The sequence below is a fragment of the Vanacampus margaritifer genome, chromosome 15 (genome assembly GCF_051991255.1).
Source record: "Vanacampus margaritifer isolate UIUO_Vmar chromosome 15, RoL_Vmar_1.0, whole genome shotgun sequence".
NCBI lineage: Eukaryota > Metazoa > Chordata > Actinopteri > Syngnathiformes > Syngnathidae > Vanacampus > Vanacampus margaritifer.
Genome location: NC_135446.1, coordinates 9,637,305 through 9,650,085, shown reverse-complemented (window position 1 = coordinate 9,650,085; position 12,781 = coordinate 9,637,305). Strand labels below are relative to the sequence as shown.

General features: G+C 43.0%; 2 protein-coding genes across 3 annotated transcripts; one reads left to right on the top strand and one right to left on the bottom strand.

Moving 5' to 3' along the window:
* The first annotated feature begins 990 nt into the window (after positions 1–990).
* Positions 991–8,911, top strand: tnk1 (tyrosine kinase, non-receptor, 1). Of its 2 annotated transcripts, none has more exons than XM_077544840.1 (13): positions 991–1,236; positions 2,356–2,562; positions 2,664–2,734; positions 2,803–2,973; positions 4,421–4,573; positions 4,646–4,923; positions 4,998–5,124; positions 5,193–5,434; positions 5,504–5,734; positions 5,818–5,870; positions 7,105–7,523; positions 8,288–8,383; positions 8,612–8,911. In XM_077544840.1, exons 2-13 carry the CDS (start codon positions 2,406–2,408, stop codon positions 8,786–8,788), a joined length of 2,175 nt encoding a protein of 724 aa, XP_077400966.1. In that variant the 5' UTR covers positions 991–1,236; positions 2,356–2,405; the 3' UTR covers positions 8,789–8,911. The 2 variants fall into 2 exon arrangements, with proteins under 2 accessions (XP_077400966.1, XP_077400965.1); XM_077544839.1 differs by having other exon boundaries at positions 5,815–5,870.
* Positions 8,912–9,168: 257 nt separating this feature from the next.
* LOC144035273 (phospholipid scramblase 1-like) lies at positions 9,169–12,260 on the bottom strand. The gene is made up of 8 exons (XM_077544841.1): positions 12,107–12,260; positions 11,622–11,703; positions 11,204–11,472; positions 10,903–10,945; positions 10,618–10,838; positions 10,003–10,164; positions 9,747–9,908; positions 9,169–9,672 (listed from the first exon to the last, which is right to left on the bottom strand). The coding sequence occupies exons 2-8, from the start codon at positions 11,626–11,628 to the stop codon at positions 9,613–9,615; spliced, it is 924 nt and encodes a 307-aa protein (XP_077400967.1). The 5' UTR covers positions 11,629–11,703; positions 12,107–12,260; the 3' UTR covers positions 9,169–9,612.
* Between the last annotated feature and the right edge of the window lie 521 nt (positions 12,261–12,781).

Below are 12,781 nucleotides of genomic sequence, written 5' to 3'. Positions count from 1 at the left end.
TTTATTATTGTTTTTTCCCCCCACTGTAAAACGCAACAAAAACGTCATCCGGTCAGGCAGGGAGGACACACTGTTGCAGGAAGTGCAAAGTTCAGGCAAGACTGGCTTGCTACATACTCACACGTCAGAGGCTGCAAAAAAAAATCCTGTTAAACCTGCTCGGCAGCAGCCGCTACGGAGTGGGAGAAACTCTTGAAAAACACATACTTCACCAGGAGAACACCTTTCAAATGCCAAGGGATGTTCCACAACACATAGGCTATTTATATTTTAGCTAAAACATTAATCCATCAAACAAACAAACAAAATAAATAAATGAAGGAATGAATAAATAAATAAATACATATTTTACTTCTTATTTGAAATCATGTAATGATGTGGTCAGTTAATTAAAAACCGTTTAGGCTATAAACTTTAAATAAATAGTATTGGTCATCGTACATGGTGGCCAAAAAAGGCTAGGTGCATGCAATTTATTAAATTGTTTATTGTTATATTAGAATTTCCGTATTTTTATTTGAATCAAACTTGTCCTAACAGTCCTTGTGTTTGTTTGTTTATTTGCCCGCCAAAAATGGTCATCACTCTCACTGTATATGTTTTGTTTAAATACAGTATTAAAAAAAAAAAATCGTTTTTACTTTTTATACGAAATACGAGAACAGTTATTTGTGTAAGATAGTGCTATTAAAACAATAAACATATCAATTATTTAATACAAAGAAAGAGGCCATCCTAATTTTTTTTACATTTGGTCTTCATTTATTGTTATTTTTTACACTTTCAAATATGTATTGCATTAACATGTTGTTTTAATCCAAATATTTCATGACTTTATTTGTTTTTATTTAAAAATAATAATATATATAAATAACAATACTAAATAAATAATTTATCTTGTCCTATTTGCGCGTCGACTCAGGTGAGGAATGACTCGGAAAAGGCGTCCGCTGTCCCGGAAATGAAAAAAAAAAAAAAACAGCTTCCCAGACAGGTACGTTCCTCGAGACTCACTCACTTGTTGTTTAGCTCCGAAGTGAGACCGAACGAGCTCCGAGTGACGTTTAGCTTTTTTTTCTTCTTCTTCTTTGTGAAAGAAAAGACGGAATTTGTTGGAGTGTGACACCTTTCGAGGACTTTTCACAGATTTGTGGGGAGGGTGGGGGACATGCAGTCTGGCGTCAAGGTGTGTGTTGGGGGGTGACAACGAGCTGTCAACAGCATTCGTCTTTTACAGTAAGTTTCATACAAAAAGCAAACAAAACACAGTGGAAATACAGTATATGATAAGTATATGTTGCATTTTGTTATTTTTTGAATGAATTGTGGCACTTACTAACACCCAATTACATTGCTATGCACAGTCCTGTATCTGCTCCGAGATAATGACGTTTTATTCCATTTATAATAGTTAATCATCTTGGAAATAATAGAATAGATGTGTAATAAAAATAAATAAATAAAATCACTCACTACTTGAATAAAAACATCGGTTTATCAAATTTAAATGAAAACAAGAGATGAACTAAGAAATGTAAATATTTTATTGTAGACATTTGAACTTGTTTTATTTCAACTTGGATCAACCTGGCTATGTCTGCCCCTAAAAACAATTTTTGTCAAAAAAAAAAAGTTTGTCATTACGGTATGTGTATGTGCCCTGTGATTGGCTGGTGACCAGCGCACAGTGTACCCTGCCCAAATTCACAACAAGTGCCATTTGAAAATGAAAGGATGGATTGCTAATTGATCATTGTGTTGACGTTTCGGTCTGTGCTCCTGAGGCATGGAGAGTGGTTTTCAGTAGCCAAGCCAGTTAAAGATTCATCACTGTGCACATAAACGTTAGCATCACAGGCATTGGCTTTGCTAGCTCCGGTTCATTCCCCCCGCCCCCCACATGTTGTCAACTCGAGACTGTTGGAGGTCAGGAGCAGCTTCAAAGTGATTTAGCAGGGCCAAATCACGGAGTTTGTCAGGCGACTTCCTCATTCTTGTCAGAGCAGAGGCCAACAAATACAGCCATCGTTTTCAGCTAAATATTGGGGTAACCATTTCTCAAAAGCAGAAGGTCCGTCACATGTCAGTGTCAATGATGACTCCAGCAATTTCTGATTATTACCTGATATGAAAGTAATGTCAATAGTTTCAAAGTTCTGATCTGGAGTCTTTAACCTCTGCTCCTGCAAACTAACACATCCAAATGCTCCGACCTCTGACCTTTACGACCCATTACGATCTTTCCCCCACAATGGAATGTTCATGCGCGTGGAACTAAATACACAACATGGACAACAAAACAAACCTACATGAGTTATCAGGCACCTGCTAAAATCTGATTAACTGTTGTGGAAGCCCTTCAATATTGTCCGCCGGCTTCCTGGTTTCGGTCTGAGCATCCGCCGATGGAGCAGGAGACCCAATGGCTGTATCATCTCCTGGCCGACGTGCAGCTGGAGAAGTTCTACCTGCGCGTGCGCGACGGCCTCAACATCACGCGCATCGAGCACTTCGCCTACGTCAAGGAGGCCGACCTGGAGCACATCGGTATCAGCAAACCTGGTGAGCCACATATTGTCATATCTGCCATTTAATTTGCCGCCATTTGATATTTGATGCTACTAAATTGATTTCATCGCAATTTTGTTTGTTTTTTACTAAAGCACAAAGACGATTGTGGGATGCAATAAAACGCCACAAGACGTCACGAAGCTGGCGCCCGGGGGTGCCCAAGGTATGACCACGTGAGAAAAAAAATAAAACGTAAGCACACCTGATCCGCTGTGACATCTGCATACACAGGGGTCGGGTGGTCGCGGTCTTGACGGCGGCGGGGAGCCCAGCGTGGAAGGCGGTTGCCGGGCACTGCCCAGCCTCATCCAGGACAGCGAGCTGGTTCTCGGGGATAGGCTGGGCTCTGGCTCCTTCGGGGTGGTCAAGAAAGGAGAGTGGCACACGCCCACTGGAAGAGTTGTAAGACAAATATGAAGATTACGTCATGTAAACACTCAAGTGACTTTATACTTAGAAGGATTCATTGGGGGTTCAGTGATACAAGAAAAATAATACATTACAAAACAAAGAAAAAATACTAATGTTATATTATAACAAAATAACTATAAAACAAATAATATAATAATAATAATAAATGTTATGTAAAAGTTTTCTTTACAATATGTTCAGTTTAAACACAGTATTCTGATTCATATTACATTTGTGCAATACGAATCAATCAACAAAATCCATCTCAGGGGGCGGCCATTTTGCCACTTGCTGTCAACTGAAAATAACAACACAGTGCCTTGAGACGTTTACTGCATTCGAGGAAAGTGGGAAATCCCAGTTCCGACCCCAAAGCGTTCAAGGCGAATGTGAACAACAAAGATGGCTGATCCCGATAATTTTTGTTGTTGTTGTGGTTAACACAGGCAGTCCAAATCACGTCGGGTTACTTAAAGTTCCATCCATCCATCCATCCATTTTCTTGACCGCTTTTCCTCACAAGGGTCGCGGGGGTGCTGGAGCCTATCCCAGCTGGCTTCGGGCAGTAGGCAGGGTACACCCTGAACTGGTTGCCAGCCAATCACAGGGCACACAGAGACAAACAACCATACTCACAATCACACCTATGGACAATTTGGAGTGTTCAATTAACCTACCATGCATGTCTTTGAAATGTGGGAGGAAACCGGAGTACCCGGTGAAAACCCACGCAAGCACGGGGAGAACATGCAAACTCCACCCAGGAAGGCCGAAGCCCGGACTCGATCTCACGTCCTCAGCACTGGGAGGCGGACGTGCTAACCAGTCAGCCACCGTGCTGCCCTTACTTAAAGTTACTTATTTCAAATAAATAGATAAATATGTTTATAATCTTGTAAATTATATTTTGTCATTCACGGTCTTTGTATTTATGGGAGTCGCCATTGTTGATTGACCTCAGATTTAAGTTCCTTTTTTGCCCTCGACAGCACGGACCTGCAAGTTAAAAGGGGCATTCCCCGCACACTTGAAGTCAGAAAAGTCAGATTTTCCCACCTTCCTTGAATGCAGCAGTTGATGTCATTTCCAGTTGACAACAAGTTTGCAAAATGGCCGCCCCATGATTGCAAAATAAAAGTAGTTAACAAAATGAAAACATGAAATAAATACAGTGAAAAAATATTAAACAGGTGAATGAATAATATACATTGTAAGATTAAAAAAAATACATAAAATATTACATTAAAAACTGTAAAATCAAAGAAGCATGCATCACAGTACAAAGTAAAATAGTACAATCGAAAAAAATAAATAAAGAATGGCACATTTTATGCTTACACCAAAAAAACACTAGAATGTTCCAATAAAATGACAAAAGAATGCTTTTTTTTCCCCATTAGAATTAAGTTTTTTTGTTTTTGTACCTGTTGCGTTGCAGCTGCCCGTGGCAGTGAAATCCCTGCGGAGCAGCCTGTCCCGCCAGGCGGAAACCTTGACGGACTTTTTACAAGAAGTGACCAGCATGCAGTCGCTAGACCACCCGCACATCATCCGACTCTACGGCGTGGTGCTCACGCAGCCCCTCAAAATGGTGAGCGGACCCCCCCCACCCACATCCTATCTCGCCATCTCTGTGCTAACGAGCCGGCCGCGCCCCCGGCAGGTGACCGAGCTGGCCCCGCTGGGCTCGCTGTACGACACGCTGCGTTTGCGGCAGTTCGAGTACCCGCTGGTGCGCCTGTGGCTCTTCGCCTGCCAGATTGCGTCGGGCATGGACTACCTGGAGACGCGCCGTTTCATCCACAGGGACTTGGCAGCCCGCAACGTACTGCTGGCGTCCAAGGAGATGGTGAAGATTGGCGATTTCGGCCTGATGAGGGGCCTGAGCCACGACGTCGACCACTACGTCATGTCGGCGCATAGGCGCATCCCCTTTGCGTGGTCAGCCTTTTTTCATTCGATTGATCACTATTTTCAAATTTGGCACCCCCAGTTTGCATTTTTGCGGCCCCCAGGTGTGCTCCGGAGAGTCTCCGCGTGGGCTCCTTTTCGCACGCGTCCGACGTGTGGATGTTCGGCGTCACCCTGTGGGAGATGTTCACGTACTGTGAAGAGCCGTGGTTTGGTCTGTCGGGACGACAGGTAAGCTGTTGGCCGGAGGGCCGGGCAGGAGATTTACGGCACCGTCTGAGTGTGCATGCGGATTGTAGATCCTGTGGCGCGTGGAGCGGGAGGGCGAGCGGCTGGAGAAGCCGGCCGACTCGCCCCAGGAGATGTACGCCATCATGAGGAAGTGCTGGGCGTGCGAATCGGCCGAGCGGCCCGACTTTGCGCGGCTCATCGCCATGGTGACCGAGGCCAAACCAATGGAGGTCCAGGCGGGCCGGGAGTTCGCCGAAGCCAGGAAGCTGGCGTTATCACCCGGGGACCTCGTGACCGTCGTCGAGCATGGGTAAAAGTCCATCTGTAAAGCGGCGCGGCGAGCAAATTTGACCAAGCGGATCCGATGTCCACCGTGCAGCCTGGAGCTCGGCGAGTGGCGCGGCCAGAACCAGAGGACGCTCAGCGTGGGCTGGTTCCCTCCGAGCGTCATCATGCCGCCTGCTCCCGCGCCGGCGCCAGGCGCCGCCAACTCCGCACCCAACCCTGTCACCAATTTCATCTCGGCCCCGATGAAGGGCAGTCTGCACCACGCGGCGCACGGGGACGTCCATGTGGATCGCAGCTGGGGATCACCTGACACCCTGGACGAGTCAGTCACCGCAATACTTTAAGGATCAACTTTATTCGAAGGAGTTCTTATTTATTGACTTACTCTTGTGGTGTGTGCAGAAGCAGTGGCAGCTGGAAGCAAGCCAGGGAGGGATCCAATTTGCTCAAAATGTCAGGTGCCGCATTTCCTCAAATACCGTTTGCCAATCCTATAGATGCCCCAAGTTCTGGACACTCAATTAACTTGACGATTAATTGTGTGTAAAAATGTTTACGTATAGTTCAGGGGTCAGCAAGCTTTACTCTCAAAAGAGTCATTTTAAGCCAATTAAATAGCAAAAAATCGGTTTGGAGTCACAAATTATTTGAATATTGTGATGAAGGAAACAGTGTGTTAGTGTTACTCTAAAGTAGCCAAGAGCTAAATGCTAATTGCTAAAAGCAGAACACAAAAATATGCAGCATAAAATACTTGGAGATGCATTGTCTTCTACCTTTCGTCTTTCTGTTCAATTATTTTTTGGGTCATTTTTTATACTTCATTTTTTCCATACATTTTTAGACTTTTTACATTTCTGTCAAACTTATGACATTTTTGCAATTTTATGGGTTTTTTTCTGCCTCTCTTCCTCTTTGGACATCATGACTTTTTTTAAAAAAACTTTTGTTTTGCATTTTTGTGGACATTTTATGGTAATTTTCAGAATGTTTTCTTTTGTTTTTGGACATTTTATAGTTTCGTTTTTTTCTGCTTATTTAAAAATACATTTTCTGACTTTTTTTTCTTTACAATTTATGGTAATTTACATGATTTCTTTTGTTTTTGGACAGTTACTTTTTGAACGGTTTCCTTTCTGACCTAAAATATTTCATGGAAATCTGCCTTTTTTAAATTAAATTCCCTAATTTCCCTGACAATTTTGGCAATTTCATGGACATTTTATAGTAATTTAAAAAATAAAATAAAATAAAAATATTCATTTATCATTCGTCTTTTTCTTTAAAAAAAATAAAATAAAATAATAATAATATAAATTTGGAATGACATTTTTTTTGAATATTTGAATATTTGAATATCACATTTATTACTTCAAATTAAACATATCTAAAAATTAAATATTTATATTTAAAAAATATATTATTTTATCCTAATTTTTCTTAGAGATCCACAGGAGCCACATGAGAGGGATTAAAGAGCCACATGTGGCTCCAGAGCTGAAGGTTGCGGACCCCTGGTAGCTGCCCAATGGGGCCAAGTGACCTTAACTCTCTGATTCACCTTCGTTCATAACAACCAACGCAACTCCCCCCCCCCCCCCAATTAAATACACATGCAAGACAAAGTTGACTCAACGTTAGGTGACAGGCTGGTAGCGGCATCCATTTGGTCCTGACCGGTCCCGTCCGCAGGTATTTCTCGAAGCCTGGAGTCGGTGTTGAGCGGTCAGCAGTCGCGGGCACCTCCGTCAGCCTCCCCGGGAAGGGCGGTGGTTCCGACGATGGCGGCCCGCAGCGTGGTGATGCAGCAGGACCCGCGGCGCTTCAGCGAGGCCAGCGTCCTGCCGCCTCCCCGCCCGCCGCTGCCCAAACGCGCCAACTGGAAGCCTCAGAGGAGGCCCACCGTGCACCCGATGTCCAGCTCCCCCTGGCTTCCTCCGCCGCCGCCGCCTCCTCCTCCTCCGCCAGCGGGAGGCGCCAACCTGGTTAAAATGTCCCAGCTGGCACGTTCCACCACTCAGCTTGACGAGCACGGAGATGGAAGAGAGAGGCCTCGCGAAAGGGAGAAGCCGACTCCCGCGCAATACGGCAGAGACTCACTCATCTCGCAGGTAACTTTTTCCTCCAATAAGAGTTCTCGTGAGATTGCAACATGTCCTCATAACATTAACTCATTTACTGCCATTGACAGCTATAGACGTCAAAAATTCATTTAAACAATTTCTATTAGTTTAACATTTTTTTCAATTTTTAACATTTGAACAAGAGTATGAAAACCTAGAATTTTTTTGGTACATTTAGAACAGATATAAAATTTGTGATTAATCGTGAGTTAACTAGTGAAGTCATGCGATTAATTACGATTGCAAATTTTAATCGCCTGATGCCCCTAATTTTTAATAATCTTTCCTTTTTTTTTTTAAGAAAAAATATTTGTTTTATTTTTAATAATCTTTTTTTTTCTTTTAAAGAAAAGATTATTAAAAAATTAGTGGCGTCCGGCGTTCACAATTTTTCATCATAATTAATTGCATGACTTCACTAGTTAACTCACAATTAATCACAAATTTTATATCTGTTCGAAAACAATAAAAAAAAATTCTAGGTTTTCATACTCTTGTTAACAAAAGTAGGAAAAAATGTTAAAACTAATAGAAATAGTTCAAATGAATTTTTGACGTCGATAGCCGTCAATGGCAGTGAATGAGTTAATATGTGAATTTCTATCATCACAACTTTTCTTCCAAAATAGGTATTTCGTCAATTGAAAGATGATTTTTCATTTTCTCTTGATAAATTCAAATTTCTCGTGAGATTACGACAAATGGTGTCTAAGGTGACTGAGCGTGTCGTCAAATCTTCCGGTTGTGTTCAGGTGATGGAGGCCGTGCACGGGGTGACCACAGAGGAGGCTCACGGCGCACTGCAGCGCAACGAATGGAACCCGCTACGAGCTGAGCAACAACTAAAGGCGAGAAATCTAAATTTACTCCACTCCAAAAAATAAATGACAACTTTCTCCCTTGAACGATCCAATTTTCTCCCATGAAAAATTCTGACTTTTTTCATCCTAAAATAACAATTATTTTCCTGAAAAGCTAAATTCCAAAAATGTTTCCCTCATCAAATTGTTACGCTAATAACATTTTTGCTGCGGTTCACAGTAACAATAACCAGTATGTTGAACCCTGCTCCCCAGTTTGAGCAGCTCTACTCGCTGAGCCTGTGCTCGCGAGAGGACTGCCTGCGCATCCTGACCAGGTACCAGTGGAACCTGCAGCTGGCCAGCCGCTACCTGATCCGCTGGTCGCGCGACGACCGATCTGCTTCGGGCGAGAGGGAGCGAGCGGCGCCCAGCGCCGATAGACGTGTTTAAAATTGCATTGTCACTTTTTAAAAGACGCTCAGTTTCTTGCGCTTTTTTTTTTTAACCGTTTACTGGACATTTGTTAATATTTCTTGTGTATATTATTCTGTTGAATAAATAGATTTTTAATGATTTGCAGTATCATTAGCATTTATGATTAAGATTCTACACACATGATTCTTGTGAGGTTATATTTTTTCACTAAAAAAGTACTTGTTCAATTAAAAAGCAATTTTTGCGCAATTACATACAATTATGATTTCATTCTTGCACCTTTTAGCGATATTTAAAATGACAACTTTTTTCTCATAAAAACTAAAACTTCTGGTAAGATTTTGGCATATATCTCAATATTCCTGAGAGAATACATCAAAACATGAAGCATGTGACACTGTGGCAGCAAAAGCTTTAATATATTTATATACTGTACACGTCATTGGTCTTATAGCACGCAGTGTTCGAATTGTTTTTTTTTAAAATATTCATATGGATTAAAACACTTTCAAACAGAATACGTAGAAAAGTGACGTGGTGGAGTGGTAAACAATCAGGCACTTGAGTCGGAGGCTGACAAATTAGCCAAAGAGGTGTGGGCTTGGGTTTTGCTGGATAACTGGCACCAGTTCAGTGCACAAGTGCACTATTTACAGTTTGCACATATTGGGACTGAGCCTCTTTGTACATTGTAAGAGAGTAGGATTGTTGTTGTTGTTTTTATCTGACAGCTCTTATGTGTTTGTTTACATGCGGTCCATGATTTGCGAAACCTTGCTTGTGGACTCGTGGGCGCATGGAAAGCCCAAAAGAATCGCAATGCTTGCATTTTCACTTGCTCAGGAGAAGACACTGCTACGCTGATTGGCCTCGCCCACCTTCTCAAAAAACATGAAATCCTGCCCAGAAAAAAAAGGGAAGCACTCAGCGATGCGTTTCCAACCAAAGTGAGAAGAATAGAAAGCAAACGTACGATGAGGAAGCAAGCGCCCAGGAGGACGGCTTTCATCTTCACGTCCAGATCCAGAGGGAACTGGATGCCGAAGTTGTCCGTGTCGGTGAAGATTTCCTTCAGGAGGCCGCTCCACTGCTTGCTGATGCGGCCGATGGCCTGACCGCCATCTTTGCCCGTCAGCTGAACACCCCCAAAAATACAATCAGTCAAGAAGGTGAATTAAAAAAAAATTTTTTTTAAAAATAAAAAAAGGGGGAGGGTTGAGTTGTGTGACCTCAAAATTGACATCCCCACAGCAGTTGCAGGCAAAGCAGGGCCCCTCTAGCTTCATCAGGGTCTCCTTGTTGGGCCCCTGGATGGAGAAGCGCGGGAGGAACGGGTGCCAGTCCTGCTTGACGAAGCCCACGGTGGTACCCGGCGGCGCCTGCACCTCCATCTGGACACACACACATTACTCAATTACTACTTTCCTAGTCCTTGTGGTTCAGTCAAGTCATCATATGAGAGGCTATGCGGAGCGAGGTGGTTTCGATTATCAGGTGAGTCACCGGCGGTGAATTGTGGCGGCTCGACGGCTCCGTTGGGACGACATTATAGAGGTCGCATGATTCCAGTTAGGAGCAAAAACAAAAAAGGCAGTCAGAGGAGAGGACAAATGATCGTCTGTCCAGTCAAACCAGTCAAGCAGCTTTTCATTCCGAAAACCACACCGGGTTTGGAAAATCCCAATGGGATAAAGATGTGATTTCATTTGGAATGAAATTAAACAGTTTCAGATACAAAGGGTTCAACAAATCAAGAATGTGGGCGGGCAGATTAGGATTGACATGGCGACACAAGAGAATAAAATATGATTGGAGCAAAAAAAAAAAAGTGAGTGAAAGCCGACCTCCTGCAGGCAGCACGGACACCAGCAGGAAACGCAGCGGAAGGGCCTGATGAGACGGATGACCTCGCGGTCGTTGTTGTCTTTGATTTTCATGTCGAAGCTGCGCAACGAGCCGCAGCAGTTGCGCGTGCAGCAGTCGTTCTTCTCCTTGGCTTTGTAGATCTTCTGGCCCAGGCTGTTCTTGATCTCGTACTGGTTGTTGGTCTCGAAGCCGATGAACGCTGGCAAACGGCAAACGGTTAGCGCGCGGCGTCTTTTAGCCGAAACGTCGTCGGAGCAACCTACCTTCCAGCAGCTCCACTTTCTGGTGGATCAGAATTTGGTCGATCTAACAAGGAAACAAACAAAGAAACAATTTTCCATTTTGCTTCGCACAGCAATATGAGTCACCCATAAAAAGTTCACTTTTACGCAATACTGCACAACAGGTTGTTCAAAGGTCAGAGAGCAGCAGTAACATACTAGATAGGATCCAAAGATACAACATAAACATACATACATAATAATATTTACTGTCAAATAAGAAAAAATGCTGATGATAATAATAGCAGAAACCCAAAAACATTCAAAACAATTGATGAGTTACCTGAGTGAGGTATTCAAGTCCTGGCGGGACCCCAACGTTAACCATGGCAGCAGGGGCCGGCGCAGGGCTGATGGCGGGGGATCCGCCATAGGACGGGGGCGCTCCCATAGGTCCCGGTTGAAACATGACAGGTGGACTCTCGTTGTAGTTCATGTTGAAACCCGGAGCGGGGGCTTGAACGGGGTCCCCGTAGCCACCTTGAAATGCGGGATAGGGGGCCACCGATTGGCCTTGATGAGTCAATGGGTAGGACGTCTGCTGGGTGTAACCTGGTAAAAACAGCCACAGGAAATTTGGTGAGCGCTGACGGAATTTTACCACTGCTATTATAGTGACGCTAAAACTGGTGAAACAGGATCAAGTGAATTTAAACTGCTTAAAGGGAAAGAAACACAAAAGATGTAGTTGAGGAACTGACCGGACATGATGCTTGGTTGTGACGTCCAGGCACAGGGGCTGCACTTCCGGCTACCTCTTCCTCTACTTCCTGTTACTCCTTCCTAGAATACCAACGTTAATGGGACAGGAGCAAAAAAAATAATAATTATAACAATAGTTATAAAAATAAATTGTATTTTTTTATATATACATACATACAAAACAAATCTTCAAACAACAAAAACAAAATCGCCAATCCAACCGTCTATGTTCGTATTTATGTTATAAATAGCGCTTTGAAAAGATCCCCTTGGAAGTTGGGGTCGCTTTGTGTGATTTGTTGAATGGTTGAAAAATCTCCTTTGAGAACTGAAATGAGGTTCATTTGAGCGGAAACGAAAGCGTGTATGCTTTTTCGTCCGTCCTTCACGACTCGCCCTCGAAAGCTAAACAAACGCGTCGTTGTTTAATTACTTGTTTGTTTTGTTTGTTTAAAGCTGAAGCGACATCCAACACAAAACTCACCTGTTGATAAGTAGCAGTTGTTTTCTGCTCCTCAACCAAGCTAGATAAAATCCACACTCGAGTCGTTTGGTTCAAATGTGTTTTGGTGGCGTCCTCGCAACCGTCTTCCCGACTCCTCCACGCCCCATTTACCCCCCTCCCCCCCCCCCGTCTCTTTTTGGGGGATTTATCACGCGCCGCTAATGAAGTGACCGGAAACGCCCAATCCTTAAATGGTCCAGACGAGGCCCCATTAGAAAGTTATGGGATGTGTGCATGGTGACGCTTTTGGTTTTGATTTGCGTTGTTCGATTTCTCTGCGAAATTAGCGTTTATCGAAACTGACGTCATCGGCCTTTCTGTTTTAGTGCCGTTGTCGTCTGCAAGAGGGCGACATTACTCCGCTCACGCGTATCCATCCCCACGTTTTCATTAAAATAAATACATTTGGAATATAATATGAATATTTCTTAGCAATTCACTTATTCAAAAATATCATTAATTAAACAAATTACTTAATAAGTAAAACAAAAAAAATCTAATATATTATAGTAAATATATTGCATAGAATATCTTAACTTTTCTTCATTTTTTTTCTTCTTTGGATTGGATTTAATTTTGAAAAAATTCTCATTGATGATGCTGTTTGTATCAATTAATCAACGCAGTAACAACAAATTCAAGCACAGAAAAAAA